At 36.0% G+C, this 21,342-nt stretch overlaps 1 protein-coding gene across 2 annotated transcripts in view; it reads right to left on the reverse strand.

Moving 5' to 3' along the window:
• The window catches only part of EDEM3 (ER degradation enhancing alpha-mannosidase like protein 3), a 68,710-nt gene that overhangs the window by 37,861 nt on the left and 9,507 nt on the right, over positions 1–21,342 (reverse strand). For both annotated transcript variants that reach the window (XM_068985654.1, XM_068985653.1), the window contains exons 3-7: positions 10,567–10,667; positions 9,999–10,038; positions 5,358–5,470; positions 4,215–4,368; positions 408–542 (exon numbers count right to left, since the gene is read on the reverse strand). In XM_068985654.1, coding sequence (XP_068841755.1) covers positions 408–542; positions 4,215–4,368; positions 5,358–5,470; positions 9,999–10,038; positions 10,567–10,667 — 543 coding nt within the window. The remainder of the gene's footprint in view (positions 1–407; positions 543–4,214; positions 4,369–5,357; positions 5,471–9,998; positions 10,039–10,566; positions 10,668–21,342) is intronic.

Genomic DNA, 21,342 nt, shown 5'->3' on the forward strand with positions numbered 1-21,342 from the left:
TAAACAAACTTACAGATAAGACTCTCAATGAAGGAAAGTGCAAAAATTTCACTATGTTTTAGAAGATTAGTGAAGTTTTCAGAAATGCAATAGACCACACAGAAGTCTAACAATAAAACAAAGCAACACAGTATTTCATATAAGACATCTTTAACATCAAATTTCATATAAGTAATATAGCTAAGGCATTTTCTAAGAATAAAATTAAAAAGTTAAAATTTGTGAACAAAAGTTGTACTTAATTGTGCTTTTGACAATTAAAAACTATGTGCTGTAATTTAGACAAAATGTTCACTAAAATAACAGAAATCCTCCAATTGATTCTCTTAATACTTGATCAATGAAGAAAAGCTATAAAGTAGTTATTTATGCCCAATACCCAGGAGACCAAACTATGAAAAGCAAACCTCAAATATCGTTGCTCCTGTGAATCGACTTAGAGCAGCAAACTCAAGGATCAAGGTGCCTGCACAAGCTGTACAGGTATCAGTCTCAGTACCTGTCCGAGCTTCTGGTTTTCTGATACCAAACTTCAAATTGATCTAAAATCAGAAGATTATCATCAGTGATTATCAAGAAACAATGATTTCTGGATAAGAAACCATTTTTCAATTGAGACTCTAATCAGATCATGAGAATAACTGATAAAATAACACTGAAATTTTATCTGCTGATCTTTGTGACTTTCCAATTAGCATCTAGGGAAGTACATTCTAAGCACATACTATTCATGGGATAAGTAAGTTTTCACTTAACTTCTTCAAGGATATTAAAATTCAGTATCAATATAATAATTATACAAAGCAAACACCTGCTATAACAATTGTGTTCTCTGGACAGTTTGAACTAGTCAGTACCAAATTAGGAAACTATTCCAGTTCTAAAAGAAACTGAGGTTTAACTGAGAATCTGGAAAAGTATTAGTCTTTCATAGAGAAAAAACTAAGTATAGTATATATTTAAAAGAAAATTAAACTTTTATTCACAGGTTTTAAAATTCTGAAATATAGAGTATGTTACCTTGCTAACAGACTAACAAATAACACAAAGAAAAATGTTTCAACCAGCCAAATACCACCACAATATAAACTTGAACCAAGCTGACCAGAAATAAGCTCTAGGGTTTTATGTGGGTATAAAAAAATAACCATTAACTGTTCAAGAGCATTTCTGCCCAGCAAATACTTCTATGTTAAAACCATTGTTGCAAATATTATCAATTATGTATTCATATCCAAGAGAGGTTGATTGTACTCATTTTCATAAGCAAAAGCAGTATTTACTAAGTATACTTAAGAAGGATGGGAAGGTAGTTATTTTCTACCTATAGTCCTCTTCTAAAAAAATAATTTTTAAAATTATATTGATACTTCTGAGGATAAGTAAGTAATATGACTGTTTGTTTTATGATAATGACCTTAGTAGCTTCTGTTTCAATTTCTTATCTGCTTCTCATGTTATGACAAAAGTGAAGAACTGCTAGATTCTTCACAATTCAGCACCTCCATTTATAATAAAAACTAAAAATATTTACTAAAAGTAAATTTAATTAACTAAACATTTAGATGGTTTAAAATAATTTTTATTTCAATTTTAATATTCTAAGGAAACAAAAAGATTAATAAGAAAGTTTAAGCCACACTAATAAGCAAAGAGATTTCAAATTTTAAACCACACAAGCGAAAGAAATTTCAAATTAGAACATGTTTCCATTTTTTCCTCATTAAATTGGCTAAAAGTGAAACTGAAAGTCGTGTCCGGCTCTTTGCAACATCATGGACTATAGAGTCCATGAAATTCTTCAGTCAGGAATACTGGAGTGGGTTGCCATGCCCTCCCCTCCAGGGGATCTTCCCAACCCAGGTTTCGAACCCAGGTCTTCCGCACTGGAGGCGGATTCTTTACCAGCTGAGCCACAAGGGAAGCCTAAGAATACTGGAGTGGGTAGCCTAGCCCTTCTCCAGCGGATCTTTCCGACCCAGGAATCGAACCGGGATCTCCTGCATTACAGGAGGATTCTTTACCAGCTGAGCTATCAGGGAAGCACAAATTGGCTGAAGAGAGATAATACACAGTGTGGGCAGCAGTATGACCCATGCAATTTTACATAACATAGGAAGCGTAAAGTAGAACCTTTCTGAAGAACAACTGGTCAATAAGCACACAAAGCCTTAAAAAGCATTCCCTATTTTATGGCTTTTTTGGTTTTTTTCTAGTAATTTATCCTTAGGAAGAAATAAGTAAAAAAGATGTGTATAAGGATATTCACAGACAAGCTATTTAAAGATATCACAGACTAGATAGAAATTTAAATATGAAATTCAATACTAGTCTGTTTCTTAAACAAGAACAATAAAAATGATGTCTTCACAATCCACGAAATCAATGGGTAAACGAATGGGCTGCGACCTCCAGTTTGAAAAGCATATAATATCACGCTGGATCTCCAGAGATTTCTTGATGGAGGAAATGAGCCTTATTTATATTGGTAGAGAAGTTATTATGGCAAGCCTAAAGGTTTGGAAATGACAAACAAAACCAAAAACTCCCTGCTGCTGCTGCTGCTGCTAAGTCGTGTCAGTCGTGTCCGACTCTGTGCAACCCCATAGACGGCAGCCCACCAGGCTCCTCTGTCCCTGGGATTCTCCAGGCAAGATTCTCCAGGCAAGAATGGGTTGCCATTTCCTTCTCCAATGCATGAAAGTGAAAAGTGAAAGTGAAGTCGCTCAGTCATGGCCGACTTTTCGCGACCCCATGGACTGTAGCCTACCAGGCTTCTCCATCCATGGGATTTCCCAGGCAAGAGTACTGGAGTGGGGTGCCATTGCCTTCTCCAAAAAACTCCCTAGGTGTTTTGAAAAACACAAACAGATTATTTTGTCTGAAACAGAACATGCATTTCATTGGCGTACGGGTATGAAAGAACCTCAGAAAGTCGATTGCCAAACCAGAAAGAAACCTGGACGTTAAAGAATATTCAGTACAAAAGGCAGAGTCAGTAAATTTCTGAGGGCAATTTGATAAAAATCATGCTTTAGTAAGATTAATTTTTAAGTCTCTGAAGCAAAAACTAGAGAGAAAAGAGTAAAATATACATTTATAATAGTTTATGAATACAATTATATTAGTTTCAACAATAAAGCAACGGTAAGAAATAAAATAGAGCTTGGTAATGGCTGTGAGATGTCTCGCCCAGGTAAGAAGGAAAGAGTAATACTGTTATTAATAATAAAGAATGCAATATATCGGGAGAGTTCTTCCCATCTTCAATAGCTCCTTTCCCTCTGCCTTAAATATAAAATTTTCTTGGGCGGGGGTGGGGGGGGCGGGTAGGGATAACTCCTAGGACTTCCCTGGTGGTCTAGTGGTTAAGAATCGACCTTGCAATTGCAATGCAGGGAACAAGGGTTCAATCCGTGGTTGAGGAACCCATGCTGTGGGGCAACTAAGCCTGCAAGCTGTAACTACTGAGTCCTCCGGCCACAACTAAAGAGAAGCCAACCTGCCACACCGAAGAGCCCATGGACTGCAATCAAAGACCCAACACAGCCAAATAAATAATAATAATAAAAGCTCCCTCAACTGACTGTGCTTGTGCTGCCAACTCTCCTTAACTACAAACACAGAGGAAATCTTAAAATGAATGTCCCTATTCTTTCACCTACGTCAAATCCTTCTTCCCCTTTATTCTGCCACATTACACCCTTCAAGGCTCTGTTTACCCCTAATTATCCTAATGTTTGCTGGAACGTCTCCTTCTGAAACTCTTTTTTTAGTATTTTTAATACCATACGCTACGCTGTGGCTCTCCTCCTAAGTCTCCGCACAACCTCCTTTTCACTGCGGTACTTCCTCATTCCCCTCTGTCCTGTACTCTCTCAACACCCTCTCCTCTGGAGAGTGAACACCTGCTCTACTGCTTCTACCACATAAACTGCACAAATAATTCTGGGCCCAAACTCTAGTCTGGCATTTGTTTCTTCCTTCTGCATCATAACCTTATGCAATGACGCAGAAAGTTTTAACGAATCTAAATTCTCATACCATTCAAATGCAAATTCACCAAAATGTTCATATAAATTTGTTACGGAGCTTGAAGCAATTTTTTTTCCAGCCTCAAGCAGGTAAGAAACGATGGCTGGATCACAAAAATTGATTCCTTCAAAACAGCAAAGAAGTATACAAAGGCTGCCACATTTTTCAGAATTACTTACTCTTGGATAAGGAAGGCCACTGGTAGTATTGAAAGCTGGTAAAAGTTTGTAGCCCAACTGCTTTGCCATTTGGAGAAGCTCATCATTGTACCACTGCATGTACTCGCCTTTTTCTTTCAGCATGATTGCCAGCGAGTGTCCACCCAAAAGACCCCTACAACCAGAGAGATGAAACATTAGTCACGTTGTACACATACTCACACATCATCACTTAAACAGATGTGAGTATCTTGCTACCAACAATTTAGAGTAAGGAACAATCACAGAAGAACACAATTTCCTAACTCTGGCTACTCAGTTTGTGTCAAACCATTATAAAAACCATTATTAAATCACGGCCAGTATGAAAAAAAAAAAAAGAATCAAATGTTGTAACTGTTGTAAAAGGTTTGGCCCTTGGAGAAGGGAATGGCAACCCACTCCAGTGTTCTTGTCTGGAAAATCCCACGGAGGGAGGAGCCTGGTGGGCTACAGTCCACGGGTTGCAAAAGGGTCAGACACATCTGAGCAACTGAACGACAATGACAAAAGGGTTTGGCATTCTTAAATACCGTACATTTTCTTAAATTAAAAAACAACCTAGAAATCATTTATCTTAATAAGTTTATCACATTTGATTTTAACAAATTTTAAATTTAATTATAGCACCATGAAATCTCTTGACTTTTAGTATAACATTAACAAAAATTCCCCACTCTTTATTAAATGTACTAGATTAATAAACTCTGAAACGTGAATTAATAAATCCTGTACTTCGTGTGTTCCACGAATATTTCAAACTGTTAGTCCAAAGGTAATCCTATAAATTCAGTTTGGCTTGAAGAAGTGCTAAGGTTAGTAAAATAGATAAGCTGACAAAAAAAACTGTGATGTAGCTAATATGCAAATACTTGACCTGTTGTCAGTCTTTTTGTAACAACATACAAGGATTACCTTTGATTTGAGTCTGCAACTATTTCCAAAGCTTGTTGCTGACCGTGCCTCACATATAGCAGGGTCATTCCGCAGTCTCTGTGTTTTACAGTATCACACCTTTTATTTTTTAAACATAAGAAATTTCTTGCTTTATTACCACCAAGAAATAAAGAGTATACCCTTATTCTTCTGTTATTAAAATCAGAGTTTAGTATCTCACATACTTACCCAAGAACTCTGATGTTTGTTTCAAAGACTGATACAACTACATCATTATCTAAGTTAACATCTCTTAAAACTTTTCTCACTGCATCTTCAAATTCTTTAGTTTTATTTAATACCTAGGAGAAGAAAATTATTGAAAGTAAAGTTATTTTCAATCAAGACCTAGAGTAATATCCTCAGAATGAGCTACTAATAGCAAGTTAATACCTTAAGATTATAAAAAATAACACAGAAAAAATGTTTCCCTTAAGCATATTATAAAAATGTGATACTATCTAAAACTGAAAAAGATTAAATACCTATTTATATTGCAAGGAATCTTTATACACTTCTTTTTTTTAGACAAACTGAAAAATCATTAGGACTTTAAAACAATCATCATCAGAACTGTTAGCTGGTGTGTATAACCCATGACCTAGAGCTGCAAGAGGTAAACTCTACTGGGATTTGGTTCCCAAGTCAAACAACACAAAACCCACCCTATTCGTCAAATATCATTTTAAAACTTGCTTAGTCTCAGAAGAAAGCACATCCTCCAGGGAATGATCAATTGATCCTAAACCATACAATGCTTGCCATCTTCACCCCTTGGACATCAAGGCCCCTAACTGAGGAGGCAGTGCAATGTTGGGCTAAAGAACAAGCTCTGATTTGAATTCTGGTTCCTTAGTCTCATCTCTGAGCCTGTTCTTTCATCTACAAAAAGAGGAAATACCTATCCTCAGAGGTTTATTTTTCTAAATGAGGTAATGCATGTAAAGTACTTTTAGCAGAGCCCCTGACTTAGTAAGTGCTTGATACCACTACTATCTATTATTACCATTATTACCATGAGGGTCTATAATCCTGACGAAGCTAAGAACTCCGGATGCTTGCAATGAGTTCCAGAAGAGGCTCACTGTCACTGTGACAGTGTGTCGATTTTTCAGTCTAAATTAAGGTTGCACAAGTAGATGTTATTTAGATCTCAGGTCCATTAAAAGTAGTTTTCCTTTGCTTGACTGTTTAATCTTTTTGTTTGATAGTATTTTATAGTGTTTTCTCATCTGATACGTCACTAAAAATCCTAATCTAGGGACTTCCCTGGTGGTCCAGAGGTTAAGAATCTGCCTGAGAATGTAGGGTTGATCCCTGGTCTGGGAAGATCCCACATGCCAAGGAGCAACTAAACTGATGCACCCCAACTACTAAGCCAGTGTTCAAGTGTCCGGGAGCCACAACCAATGAGCTGTTTCCCCCCAACCACTGCAGCCCAAGAGCTTAAAGTCTGCACTCTGCAATAAGAGAAGGCACAGCAATGAGAAGTCTGTGCCCCGCAACAAAGAGTAGCCCCGACTCGCCGCAACTAAAGCAGAGAAAGCTCGTGTACAACAATGAAAACCTAGCACAGCCAAAAGGAAATAAAAATTTTTTAAATTCTAATTTAGGCATAAAACATAAGAGTGTGACTAAAGTTTAAGTAAAATTTAGGGTAAGCCTTGAGTATAATATAAAACCTGATTTTAAATTGAGTGCTTTTCTTTCTCAGTCTCAAAGTCCATGTAAATTCTGAAGCTGCAAATGTGAATGTACAAAGACCTGGATCACTTCTGCGAGACACAACTGTTCTACTCACTCCTCACACACACACACATCTTTTTAATATAATTCTGTTCATCTTATTCTTTCAAAGTCTATCTCCTGAGAATTTCTCCCAAGAACAGTACCTATACTATCTGTTTCAAAGAAGAATAAAAATGAGAGTTTTGTCCATAATTAGCTAAAAATTCATTCTAACAGCTCCATTAGTTGACGGGTTTCTTAAGCTCCTAATTGATAACAAAGAACAAACTCAGGTCTCTTCCCTTCCCCCCTTTAATTTGTTCAGTATCTGTAGATTTCATGGTAACATTGACTTTAGTGGTAAATTTAAAGTTTTAGTGTTTGATTTCATTACAGTCAATAGAAACTAGATGTCTAGAATTATGAACCAGAGTTTAAATTGAAAGATCAAACTCTGACAACAGAAGTTCTACTTCACATATTATGGTATGACCAAAATAAAAACAATAAGGTTGCATCCTGTCCTAAGTGATATGGCCTCTAATATATTCAGATAAAGAAACCACAAATCAAAAAACGATCACAGGGTAAATTAGAAATATTAAATACTTATACTGATAAAATGTACATTCCTTCTAAATGTAGGAAAAACTTTCAAACTAATTTCTTTTAATCCTTCTGTTTAAGTAGATATTAATAGTTATCTTAGATATCCAATCTAGGCCCTTCTGAAGTGAAAACAGGGGTCCAGAGAAGCTAAATAATTTGGCCAACGTCACATATTAATATTATATGATCACTTCCTGGTACTCCCTGCCACAGGGAGCAAGAACTCAGGTTACAGCAAACAGTACTCTAAGTGTCGGAGAAGGCAATGGCACCCCACTCCAGTACTCTTGCCTGGAAAATCTCACGGACAGAGGAGCCTGGTAGGCTGCAGTCCATGGGGTTGCTAAGAGTGGCACACGACTGAGTGACTTCACTTTCACTTTTCACTTTCATGCATTGGAGAAGGAAATGGCAACCCACTCCAGTGTTCTTGCCTGGAGAATCCCAGGGACGGGGGAGCCTGGTGGGCTGCTGTCTATGGGGTTGCACAGAGTCGGACACGACTGAAGCGACTTAGCAGCAGCAGCAGCAGCAGCACTCTTAAGTGTGGTCTGCCGACCAGCAGCAACAGCACCACCAAGTGGCAGTTTGTTAGAAAAACGTCTCCTTGGGCCCACGTCTGCTCCATCACAATCTGCATTTTGTTTTAGCAGATCCCCAGGTGATTGGTAGCAAACAAGTCTAAAAAGCACTGCATCATTACATGTGGTTCTCAAACGTTAGCATATATTAGAATCATCTGGAAGCTTGTTTTAAAAAAAACACTCCTGGGCATTACTCCCAGACTTTCTGATTCAACAGGCCTGGGATGAGGCTCTACAATCTGCATCTCTAACAAGTTGCCAGGTGATGCTGATGCTGGTAGTGCTGGAATCATATTTTGAGAACCACTGCCAAAGTGGTTCAATTTCAAAGCGGAACAGAACCTATTTATAATAATGGCTGCTCAATTAGAGATAAGTAGATTTCTAAATATAGGGAAGTTATGCAGCCTAGAAACACATTTTCTCCTTCATTTCTGATAAAAATTTTTAAAACACATAGAATATCTGAGGTCCAGGTTCATAAAAATCAGTTAAGAGCTTAGAGAGAGATGATGGAGAGCTTGCAGTATATAAGGATAAAGCCAAGATGACAGAATGAGAAACAAACGTACATCCACCTATGGTCTTTCCTGATACACAGCTACTCCCCTCACTCACTTCCCTGTATCAAGACAGACATGAGGTGTACCACCCAGCTACACTTATAAATAAGTAATACCACTTAGCTTCTCCCAGGGGGGCAATTTGTGTCTCCTGGGATACCTGTTTATCTTTTTCTCTTCTCCTGTCATAGCAGAACACACAGGACTACTAAACCAAATATAAGGTACAGAAGAGTCTCTCTTATAGTCATCATAATATGGTCCACACATTCCTTTTATTTCTGAAAAATGAAATCACAACTTTCAAAACTCTGATACAGCTAAAAAGGTCTAAACAATCATGGGCTTTTCAACAAAAAATGTCTCAACTACGGCTAAATTTTATAAACAAAGAGAAGCTTTAGAGAAATGCGTAATAATGCCAGGTCCCACTTCAGGAAAATTAAATCAGAATAACTTGGGAGAGAAGGATATTTTTTTTAAAATTCGTAAGTAATATTCCTAAGGTGTTCATATAGTTGAGAGTCTCTGATTAAAAAAGAAAAGAAAAAGAGAAAAGAATCACCCAGTGAAATAAAAATATAGAAATAATACTGGGAAGAAAAGCCAGGCTCTGAAAATCTTCTGCCATCACAAAGATATTTTGCTGTGTTTTTAAAAATATTAATCAATACTTTAGACATTAATTCAACTTTGAGAATTATGCCTTAAGGAAAATTCTGAAACAAGCCTATTTTTATACCATAAATGATCTGAGAGTAAAAAACTAGAAAGATACTACATTCAGAAATCATGACAGCTGGAACTGAGCCATTCCCCTCTGCCATCACAAACCACCCCCAATGAGAATTAATTTAAATAACTTTGCCTCCCATCAAGTTTAAAAGGAGTGCCAAGTAGTGATCACTTGGTATTAAAAATCACTTTTGAGAAAGAAGTAAATTTTCAATGGACCTAATATATAAAAATTTTAATTTAACAATTTCAGTATCATTGCAGCATGTCTTTCTGGAACAAGAATATCAAGAGCATTTTTTAGAATTACTTTCTTCCAATAGCTTCAATCTACTCGTCCAAAAGGAAACAACTTTTCTGATTAAGGGGCCATCATGTAAGCTAACATACCTATAAATTTTGAGTATCTCCATGATTCTACATAATTTCACTTGACATTCACATGACATTATCAACTCAATAGTATGAAAAATTTATTTTGAAGCAAAGATCAAATTATCTTAAATTCTGAAAGCTTCTATTTCAGACTTACTGTACTACAATTATATTCATAGCAGTTGAGCACACATAGTATGAAATTCATAAAATAATGTAAGGAGAATCAAACCTACCACAAGAGTATCCAAAGAATCAATCAGTGTCAGGGAAAATCTATGAAACAAGTATAGTGAGATACAAAACATTAGAATTCTGAATATTTGTATCCATGAACATATAAGACATTATCTGCATCCTACTGACTGACCGAAAGTTTCCATTATTCCATTAACTAGGACTTTCATGCATCTACAGTACCATGTAATCTATGAAACACTAAAGGAACCTGAAAAGCCTTAACATCACATTTACATTAGGCATAACTACAAATCTTTCAAAGTGAACAGAAATATTCATTAGCTCTTTTAAAAGCAAGTTATTAATGCATCAACACCTTGTGTCAACAACTATATACATTCTAAGTCAAATTTATCTTAATAAACGACTCAACTTTTCACTGATCTAAGAAATAAACTGATTAATACTGTACAAAAGATAACAAAAAGGAATAAAGGAATTTAATGTAATACTTAAAGCAGTCTTTGAAATTTAACCAATTCCCAGATACACAATTACACACTGCCTCTAAGATGCCTTAAGACTTGAGAACTTTGAGATCACATGCCCTTTGTTAATACTCACTTTCCCAAGGCATCATCAACATCACCCCGACTTGGCTCCTGGCCTCTAACCCGACCTCTGCAGGTCAAAGGCATGAGTTCATCCGCTGGGTAAGCATGTTCCTGCAAGGAAAGTCTTAGTGAGTCACTAAGGAAAGCAAAAAGAAAGTGCACATCTTTTAGAGAACATAACTTTTCAGTTTTGTTTTTTTTTTAACCAAAATTAACCAAAAGTTTTACTATTCTTACAGTCCATGAAACCTTAAAAGGAAACTTTTTAGCTATAAATATGTACTTGTAAATACAAGAAAATATTTCCTTAAAACTGTAATAACAATCCATTTTCCCTCCACCCAATCTCACTTCCCAGAGAGATAACTGCTGTTACAACTGGCATTTATCGTTTCAGACCTATCCACACACATAGAAATACATGCACATACATCATTTAAAAGTTTCATTTATAAATAGGTACTCATGCAATTTGTACACTGTCCTAAAATGTGTTCACTTAAATCACACTGGGGTTTTTCATGCTGCAATTCTACAGATGTATTTTATTCTTTTTAATAACTGCATAGTGATAGTTTAATATTAACTAATATTATTGAGTACTTATGTTCTAAGCACTGTTCTATATATTTTAGTTTATTTATCACATAACCCTCTGAAACAAATTCTATTATTTCTGTTTTATAGATGAGAAAACTGAGGGCCGGAGAAATTAACTAAGCCTATGTCATGCAACCAGTAAATGATGGATCCAGAATGCAAACGTGGCAACCTGATTCCAGAGCCCACACACTTGATAGGACCTGCTCCTCATGGTATTCCAAAGTATGGGTACCGATGAACATGTAGGCTGAACTCAATTTTTTACTGCATAAACAATACTTCAATAAACAGCTATATGTCCATATCTCTGGTACATACGCTTGTATTCTATGGATTAAATCTCTGAAACCAGACCCAGTGGGTCAAAGGTATGGATATTTCATTTTTTCTGTGTTGTGCTTATCCAACTTATCAGTCATATCCAACTCTTTTTGACCTCATGGACTACAGCCCGCCAGGCTCCTCTGTCCATGGGAATTCTCCAGGCAAGAATACTGGAGTGGGTTGCCACGCCCTCCTCCATGGGATCTTCCCAACCCAGGGACTGAACCCAGGTCTCCCACATTGCCGGCAGATTCTTTACTGTCTGAGCCACCAGGGAAGCCCAAGAACATTAGAGTGGATAGCCTATCCCTCTTCCAGGGGATCTTCCTGACCCAGGAAATCGTACCGGGGTCTCCCACATTGCAGGCAGACTCCTTATCAGCTGAGGTACCAGGGAAGCCCCTTCATTTTTGCTAGCTACTATCAAACTGAAGACAAAGATATACACTCTTAACAACACTCTCAGGCAATGATCAACAGTTTACATTTTGCCAATCTTCTGGATAAAAAATGGTATCTCAAGTTTCATTACGAATGAGGATAAACATCTTTTTGCATTAGCCACTATTTCTTTTCAGAAATGTCTATTTATATCTTTATTTTCTATTGGTTGTCTGACTCCTTATACATTGCTATGTAAACATTTTTTCTATCTTTCCTTTGGCTTTTAACTTTGTTTACGGTACTTTTTACTTTAATCTTTAAATATGTAGTTAAATCTATTAGTCTCTTCATGGTTTCTAAATTTGGGGCACGGTTAACAAGGCTATCTTGGGTCTCTGAAAACAGCACTCTTATAATTTTATTTTTTATACGTCTAGATATTTACTCCATCTGGAATCTAATTTTGCTTATAAAGTGAAGTGGGGATGTACTTGTATTTGCTCCCCCAAACAGCTAATTTCCTAAATACCACTTTTTAAACAATTCATCCTTTCCCTAACAGCTTGAAATATAGCTTATAAAGTGTCTACATGAACACACGTTTTCATAGCCTCTACTTTGTTCTACAGACCTAGTTCCTACTCCTATTGCCCTACAGACCTATTTGTTTTACAAACCTACTTCCTGCTTCAAAACCATTGTCTTAATCAGTCTTTGCAACATGCCTTGCTACTTGGTTAAGCAATTCACTCCCACCAGTTATTTTGTTCTAAATTTTCTTAATCAGTTTTTCAAGTTTACTCTTCTGGATAACTTTAAAATTTCCTTAAAATTCCATTGAAATTTTAATTGAAAGACTCTAAATTGGGGAGAATTGATATTTTTTTTACCAATTGAATCTTCCTATCTAGGACTACTGTATCAATATACTAGTTCAAATCTTCTTTTATGAATTCAGTTTCCACCACAGGTCGCATATATTTCTTAATATTTATTAATAGGTACTTTTTATTGAAATAGGTTGATGTACAAAATTATGTTAGTTTCAGGGGTACAGCACAATGACTCACTAATAGGCATTTTATAGTTTGGCATACTATTGAGTAGATTTTTTTTTGGATGAACAACCATGACAGCATATGTCTAGCCTAAACGATAATGAAGCACATGCAAGAATCCTCCCTCTCGTCTACTACACAGTGAAATGTTATATAATTTTTAAAATTATTTTTAATATATAGCTAAGCTAGATAGCATATTAAAAAGCAGAGACATTACTTTGCCAACAAAGGTCCATCTAGTCAAGGCTATGGTTTTTTCCAGTGGTCATGTATGGATGTGAGAACTGGACTATAAAGAAAGCTGAGCGCCAAAGAATGGATGCTTTTGAACTGTGGTGTTGGAGAAAACTCTTGAGAGTCCCTTGGACTGCAAGGAGATTCAACCAGTCCATTCTAAAGGAGATCAGTCCTGGGTGTTTATTGGAAGGAATGATGCTAAAGCTGAAACTCCAATACTTTGGCCACCTCATGTGAAGAGCTGACTCACTGGAAAAAACCCTGTTACTGGGAGGGATTGGGGGCAGGAGGAGAAGGGGACAACAGAGGATGAGATGGCTGGAAGGCATCACCGACTCGATGGACGTGAGTTTGAGTGAACTCTGGGAATTGGTGATGGACAGGGACGCCTGACGTGCTGCAGTTCATGGGGTCGCAAAGAGTCGGACACGACTGAGCAACTGAACTGAAATGAAGCTTGAAAATAAGAAACTTTCCAGTACCAAAACTGAACAGTGGAGTGAGAAGATGAAGCTGTATTGACCACAACATGGGCATTAGGAATAAAGACAGGCTTTAAAGGGAAATGTGTTGACACCTAATGTGTCGGAGAGTGATGTTGTTGGCCCTCCATGCATGGCCATAGCCAATGAAGTAGGTTCTATAAGTTGAACAGTTGCTTCAATGAAATTGGACGAGAACATCTCCAATTACTTGGCTGCACATCTTAGAAAAGGAGAGAAACAAGAAAAGCTTGCTAAACTTTATACTCTTTAACCAGAGGACTGTCCCTAAAAGAGTCCCCCAAAATTAATAAAATGGGACTATAAGAAACATTTAGAAGAATCACTATATTACATATTTCAATTTTAGATAATACTTACTGACTACCTGACAAGGATAACAGGATTAATATACTCACCCTTTTCCCTAACTTGGGATTTTTATCAATTATATTATTATAAACAGTTTTCACTTTGCATGTTTTCACTTTGCATGTTTTCACTATACCCACACAAATTGAGATTCACAATTTAAACTTTCAGCAACATGGTTCAAATTCCAGGTACCACTGTATTTTTAAATAATTGCACAGAATGCAAACTGAAGTACCAGTTCTTCAATCCACAAATCACTACATAAATACCAGATGCTTCTTGTGATCAGTGATCAACCACATAACTTCTTTCGAAGTGGAACTAGTGATTGATCACAGTGTATTTTTTAGTTCAGACAGCAAGCATGAAGTCATATGTCTCCTTGTCACCTAGTGATAATCCTACATGACAGTTTGACAGTTTATAAAAATACATAATCAAAAGAGGAAATTAACCAATGAGGATGAAAGCTCACAAAGAAATGAAAAGTGGAAACACTGAAGGCGAAATTCACATTGAACATGAAAGATATTACAGAAGAAACAGCTGCCCATGGAACGTTGATACTGCTGTCACTGAAGCAGTATCTAGATATGCAGCCAGAGGAATTCGGTAAAGGCCAAATTATCCACATAGATGAAAAAAGTGGTTGTGACATAAAAATGCCTGCAGAAATTTCATGACACAGAGGGAAAAGGATAAAATTTTTGAAGTGGGCCCAAATTTTGGAAATTTCTGAATCTACCACACCAGATATAGCAGAGATTTATGTCGTATCTTAAGTCATACAACAAGAAGGTGGAAAGCAAGGCGAGTCCTGTTCTAACATTTCTTAGTGAGATCTTTACAAAGAAATAATAATTCAATTCCAAAGTCTCTAATATTTTGAATAATAGTACACTAAATATTAGTTTTAGCTATTTCAAAAATTTCTCTGTACATTTATAACTATCAGAAAGAAAATTTTAAATGCTTTGACAAAGATTTTTTTAAAGGTTTATAACACTTATAGTCTGGTCTGGAATCATAATTTCCCCAGTTGCTAGCGTCAGAATTCTACTTAACTGGAGTCAACGCACACCACTTTTCTTTGGCATCTCCATTCCTGTTTTTATCTCTTGGGTGCCTGGACTTTGTCCTCAGGTAAGTTATTTTTGTTTACTTTAAAATAGCATCATCGGTACTGTTATTTCTGGATTAAGCTGGCTCTTGCCTTACACTTGAAGAACAATTCAAATAATTATAAAATGCCTGAAACATATTTTCTCTCCTTTAGAAGTTTGAAAATACTATTCCACTCTTCTTGCATTCATGAAATATCACCATGGCAAAGTTTCTAAGACTACTCTGATCCTTCATACCTTGAATATGACTTGCTCCTCCTATACCTGTATGCCCATATGATTCTTAATCCTAAAAATTCAGCAAAAATATTCCTGATCCCCAATGTCCAACTCTATCCTCCTGCCTCTCACTTAATTATCTAGATTCCAAACTCATTACCATGTTTGCAGCAAAAAAAAAAAAAAAAAAGAGGTCAGGAACACTACACAGATGGTCACACAAAAGGAAAGACCAAAACAAAAAAATTAGACTAAATACAAAAAGACTTGCAGCCTGCAATCCTTCAGGTTATTTTAAAAACTTTGGTGTTCTACAATGATTTATTTCCTGAGGAAAGGATTCCAGGTAACAAATGCTTTGATATAATTAGAATCCACATGCAGCTACCAAATTCTGAATTCAGTATTTTATAATTTTAATATTATATATATATTAGTAAAATTCCTAACTACTTTTGCATGTGGCTTTGAGATGTCAAGTTTCTAACTACTTTTTAATTCGAACAGAACCATGATTTACCAAAATGCACAGTATTTTTAAAGCTTTATAGTTTTATATTTAACACATATAAAAAACACTTAGAAGTAACTCAAGTAACATGTTTTAAAACTTGCTTATGTATTTTGAAAGATACTACATAAGAGATCATTCAAATGTTAATTTGATTATAAAGAGCTCTTTTTAAATGGCTGCTTAGAAAGCTTAATAATACTATTTTTAGGGTTTTGCAAAACACATACACAATCACCTGTTATCTGAAATTAAATATGAAACTCAAACCCTAAGCTTATCCAGGTAAGAAAAATATTATTAGTAACTGAAAACCAGAATAATCAAATAAGAGAGCTTTGAACCAGGTGTAAAAATACTTTATGTCCCCCAGTTTCAACATTAAGGTTAGAAACAAAACCACAACCTTTTCTTCTGGTTGACCACAAAGCAGACTACAGTTGGTTTGCGCAAGTTCAGAGCAATGCATGTGCCCATGTGCTTAGTCACTCGGCCATGTCCAACTCTTGGCTACCCTGCCAAGCTCCTCCATCCACAGGATTCTCCAGGCAAGAACACTGGAGCGGGTTGCTATGCCCTCCTCCAGGGGATCTTCCCAACCCAGGGATCAAACCCAGGTCTCCCCAGTTGCAGGCAGATTCTTTACCGCCTGAGCCACCAGGGAATCATAGAGCAAACTACAGTTGATTTGCATAATTTCACAGCAATGCATACATGGCAAATAAATAGCATGCATGGCATTACACATCAAACACTCTGGCTAACTGAGGTTACAGTGATTCTTTCTCTTCAATGTATTGTCAGAACAAAGGATAAGGATTTTCATACTGCTATGACTAACAGCCAGGAAAAAAAAAAAAACCCTTTAAAAATTATCACTAAAAATAAAACTCAGGTAATAAAAGTCCTATATCAATTAAGTATTGATAGAACATGTGCTGAGCTAAAAGCAAGAGCAAAAACAAAACAAAACACAGTAGACTCTCCACATCAAATTCTAAATTTACCAGCATTTTGATACAACTGCTTCAAAACACTCCAATCAGGGACTTCCTTTGTGGCTCAGTGGTAAAGAATCCACCTGTCAATGCAGGAGGCATGGGTTTAATCCCTGATCTGGGAAAGATCCCACATTCCATGGAGCAACTCAGCCTGTAGGCCACCACTATCGGGCTATAGCCCGGAAATCGCAACTGCTGAAGCCTACGAACCCTAGAGCCTGTGCTCCACAATGAGAGGCCACCGCAGTGAGAGGCCCGAGCACTGCAACTAGTGTAGCCCCTGCTCTTCACAACTAGAGAAAAGCCCGAGTGGTACCAAGGACCCAGTGCAGGGAAAAAATAAACAAACATGCACAATTTTAAAACACTCAAGTCAGGACTTTTCTGCTGGTCGAGTGGTTGAGAATCCGCCTGCCAATGCAGGGAACGTGGGTTCGATCCCTGGTCCGGGAAGATTCCATATGCCTCAGGACAACTAAGCTCGTGCGCCACAACCACTAAGCCCACGTGCTGCAACTATGGAGCCCGTGCCGCAACTATGGAGCCCGTGCCCTAGAGCCTGTGCTCTGCAACAAGAGAAGCCGCCAGAATGAGAAGCCCTCAGACTGAAATGAAGAGCAGCCCCACTCACTGCAACTAGAGACAGCCTGCGCAGCAACAAAGACCTAGCACTGCCATAAATAAATACATAATTTAAAAAAACACAAAACACTCAAACCAAAGCAGCATCCAAACTGACTTTTCGGTAAAGCCAATTCCAGAAACTAGCCAAAGGGAAGAGACTTTACTCTACTAAAATCAATAATAAGACAAAAGTACTGTTTATTTATAATAGTGAGCTGCTGAAGACACCAAATCTATTTAATTCCCCATAAAATTACATACATTTAAAATTTTTTATTCCAGATCCTTATTGTTAAACACCTCACCTCCCTTCTTGAGGCAGGTAAGATATTCCTTCCTAAAACAAAAACTAAATTATATCTAATGAACCATCTATTATATACAGATAGCATATGCTAGTTACTGACTGAACTTACATAATTTTTCAGTTCTCTTTTCATCCCAAATCAAATATTCCTTTTCCCTTTTGTTCACTAATTATACTCACTAAGCCATGTTTCAGGTGTTTAGGATTCCATTTATCTAAACTATTAAATTATTAATACTTCTACCCTGAACATATGCTCCTTTGAATACTATATTTTATGAAATGTTTCTCAGCACTGAGGAGAAATAAGTAACAAAACTGCAGTTATCTGATAAGATTTTAAATTAAGCACAGAGTAGAATGCTGGCAAGCTTTAGAAGTCCATACTGAAAATAAGAACAAAAGTTTCCAAATTCTTCATTATATGTTAATCAATTTGGTTTGATCAATGATAAAATAAACTGAACTTAAGAAATAATATTACATGGAATAAATGATAATAAATAATAATGTTGTAATGAAATAAAGTCCTGCTACCAACAGATATTTTTAGCAAGATTATTATCAATAATGCAGAAAAAGTATTTGACAAAATTTAACAAATAACCTGTGATGATGAAAATTCTCAGCAAGGTAGAAACAGAAAGGAACTGAATATAGAGCATCTATGAAAAACCCACAGCTAATATCATACTTAACAAGGAAAGGCTAACTGCTTTTCTCACAAGATTAGGAGTAAGACAAGGATCTCACACTTCTTTTCAACATCATACAAGAAGTCCTAGATACTGCTCTAAGAAGAAATAAAAGGTATTTAGTTTGGAGGAAGAAGGAAAAATCTTTTTTTGCAGATCACATGACTGACCATGTAGGAAACCTTACAGAATCTACCAAAAAAGCTACTAGAAATCATATGTGAATTTAGCAAGGATCTCAAGTTATCAGAAAAAGTTGTGTTTCTGTGTGACATCAATGGACAACTGGGAATTAAAATTTGAAAGACTATAATTTACAAAAGCATTAAAAATATGAAATACTTATGAATAAATTTAACAAGAGATGTGCAAGACCTGTACACTGCAAAGTACAAAACACTGCTAACGTTAAGAACTAAATAAATGTACAAAGACACAATCTTTATGGATTAAAAGACTTGTTACTATTAAGAAGTCAAACGCTCCAAACTGATGTATAGATTTCAACATAATCCCAATCAGTATCTCCATAGGCTATTTTTTTTAGAAATTGACAATATGATTCCAAAATTTACATGAAAATGCAAAATATCTAAAATATTCAAAACAATTTTGAAAAAGAACAAAGCTGAAAGACTTACACTGCCTGATTTCAGGGCTTAATATGACTTAATTCAAGACTGATACAGATGGACTAATAGATATTTAGATCAGTGGGAAAAAAGATACAGAATTTAGAAATAGACCCAAGCATATAAAGTTAACTGATTTTACAAAGGTGCCAAAGTAATTCTGTGGGACAAGGATACTCTTTTCAACAAACAGTGCTAGAATAATGGGGATAACCACAAAGAAAAAAATATAAACAAAGCTTTACCACCTCCCACCACATATACAAACATTAACTCAGAATGAGTAGTAGATCTCACTGAAAAAGCTAAAATCAGTAAAACACCTAGAAGAAAACAGGAAAATCTTTGTGACTCTGGGCTAGGCAAATATTTTTTTAGGTAGGGTATAAAAGACATAAGTCATAAAAGAAAAAGAATAAATTGGACTTGGTCACAAGTTAAAACATTTATACTTCAAAAGACATTAAGAAAATTAAAAGGCAAAGTACATTGGGAAGAAAATATTTGTTAAAACATACATACAATAAAGGATTAATATCCAGAAAATAATATATCTCTTATGACTCAGTTATAACAGGACAAATGACCTGATTTTAAAATAGCAAGAGATTTGAACAGATGTTTCACCAAAAAAAGATATACTAAACATATGGAAAGATTTTCAACATCATTAGTCATCAGGAAAAATAAAACTAAAATCACAACAAAATACCACTACACACCCACTAGAATAGCTAAAATTAAAAAGACTGAAAATACCAAGTGTTGGAGAAGATGTGGAGTAACTAAAACTCTTAAATTGCTCATGAGGAATGCAATATGTTACAGCCACTTTAGAAAAGTCTGGCAGTTTCCTATAAAAAGTTAAATTTATCCTTCCCATACAACCCAGCAATCCCACTCCTAAGTATGAAAATGAATGTCCACATAAAAATCTGCATTCTCAAATTCACAGCAATCTTTTATTAAGAGCCAAAGACTAGAATCATTCTAAATATTTATCAACTGGTGAATGGTGTTTTGCCAAATCAACAAATACTACTGAGCAATTAGTAGGAACTATAATATCTCCAACAACATGGACAAATCTCAAAAGCATCACACTATGGGAAAGAATGTGAACCAAAATACTACATACATATTCTAAGATGCCACTAATATTGAAGTCCTAGAAAAGGGAAAACTGGTGACAAAGACCAGATCACAATGGTTGCCAGAGGTCAGAGGTGGAGAAAAGGAACTGATTGCATAGGAGCATGAGAAAGCTTCGGGTGGGGGGGGACGGAAATGTTCTGTATCATAAATTGGTGGCAGTTAAATAACTGTGTACAACTGTACAACACAGAACCATGCATTTGAAATCGGAAATTCTTTTGTCTGTAAATTCTACCTAAATATATAGGAAGATGTGGTTCTATTGAGTCAAAATCCTACAGAGTATCACAGTATGATTTAAGAAACAAACAAACAAAAAAACCTATGAGAAGACACTATAGAATTTAAGTCACTTTGGCAGTTTTTTTAGAATGTTCTAAAAGTAGAGGCCAAGGAACAATGATTAATAAAAGGTAGTCCTATAATCGTTTACACACAACAATTGCACATACACATGTATTTGTGTCTTCCCTCCTCCTGACCATTAATGCCACTTTTAAACTTATTTATTTATAGAATTACTCTTTTTGATTAAGAAACTATCAAAAAGAAACACTGGTACAGTTTCAAATGAAAATATGAAAAAGTTCTGAAGATGGTCGGTGATATTTGCAGAACAATGTGAACATAATTAATGCCGTACACTTAAAAAGGGTTTAAATGGCAAAATTTTATGTATATTTTAACACAATGAAAAATGTTTTTTAAAAATCAGGAAAAAATATTTCTAAGAAAGCTTACACAAATCTGCAAATTCATAAGAAGTTACATTTTAAAACAGTTCCTTTTGTTTAAAGGATAAATACTGATTTTTCTTTGAACTGTGCACTCACGAAGATGAAGTAAAGTGAAGTCACTCAGTCATGTCTGACTCTTTGCGATCCCACGGACTGAAGCCTACCAGGCTCCTCCATCCATGGGATTTTCTGGTCAAGAGTACTGCAGAGGGATGCCATTTCCTTCTCCAGAAGATCTTCCTGACCTAGGGACTAAACCCGGGTCTCCCGCATTGCAGGCAGATGCTTTACCAACTGAGCTATCAGGGAAGCTCA

This window comes from Capricornis sumatraensis, chromosome 14 (assembly GCF_032405125.1).
Source record: "Capricornis sumatraensis isolate serow.1 chromosome 14, serow.2, whole genome shotgun sequence".
In the NCBI taxonomy this organism is placed as follows: Eukaryota; Metazoa; Chordata; class Mammalia; order Artiodactyla; family Bovidae; genus Capricornis; species Capricornis sumatraensis.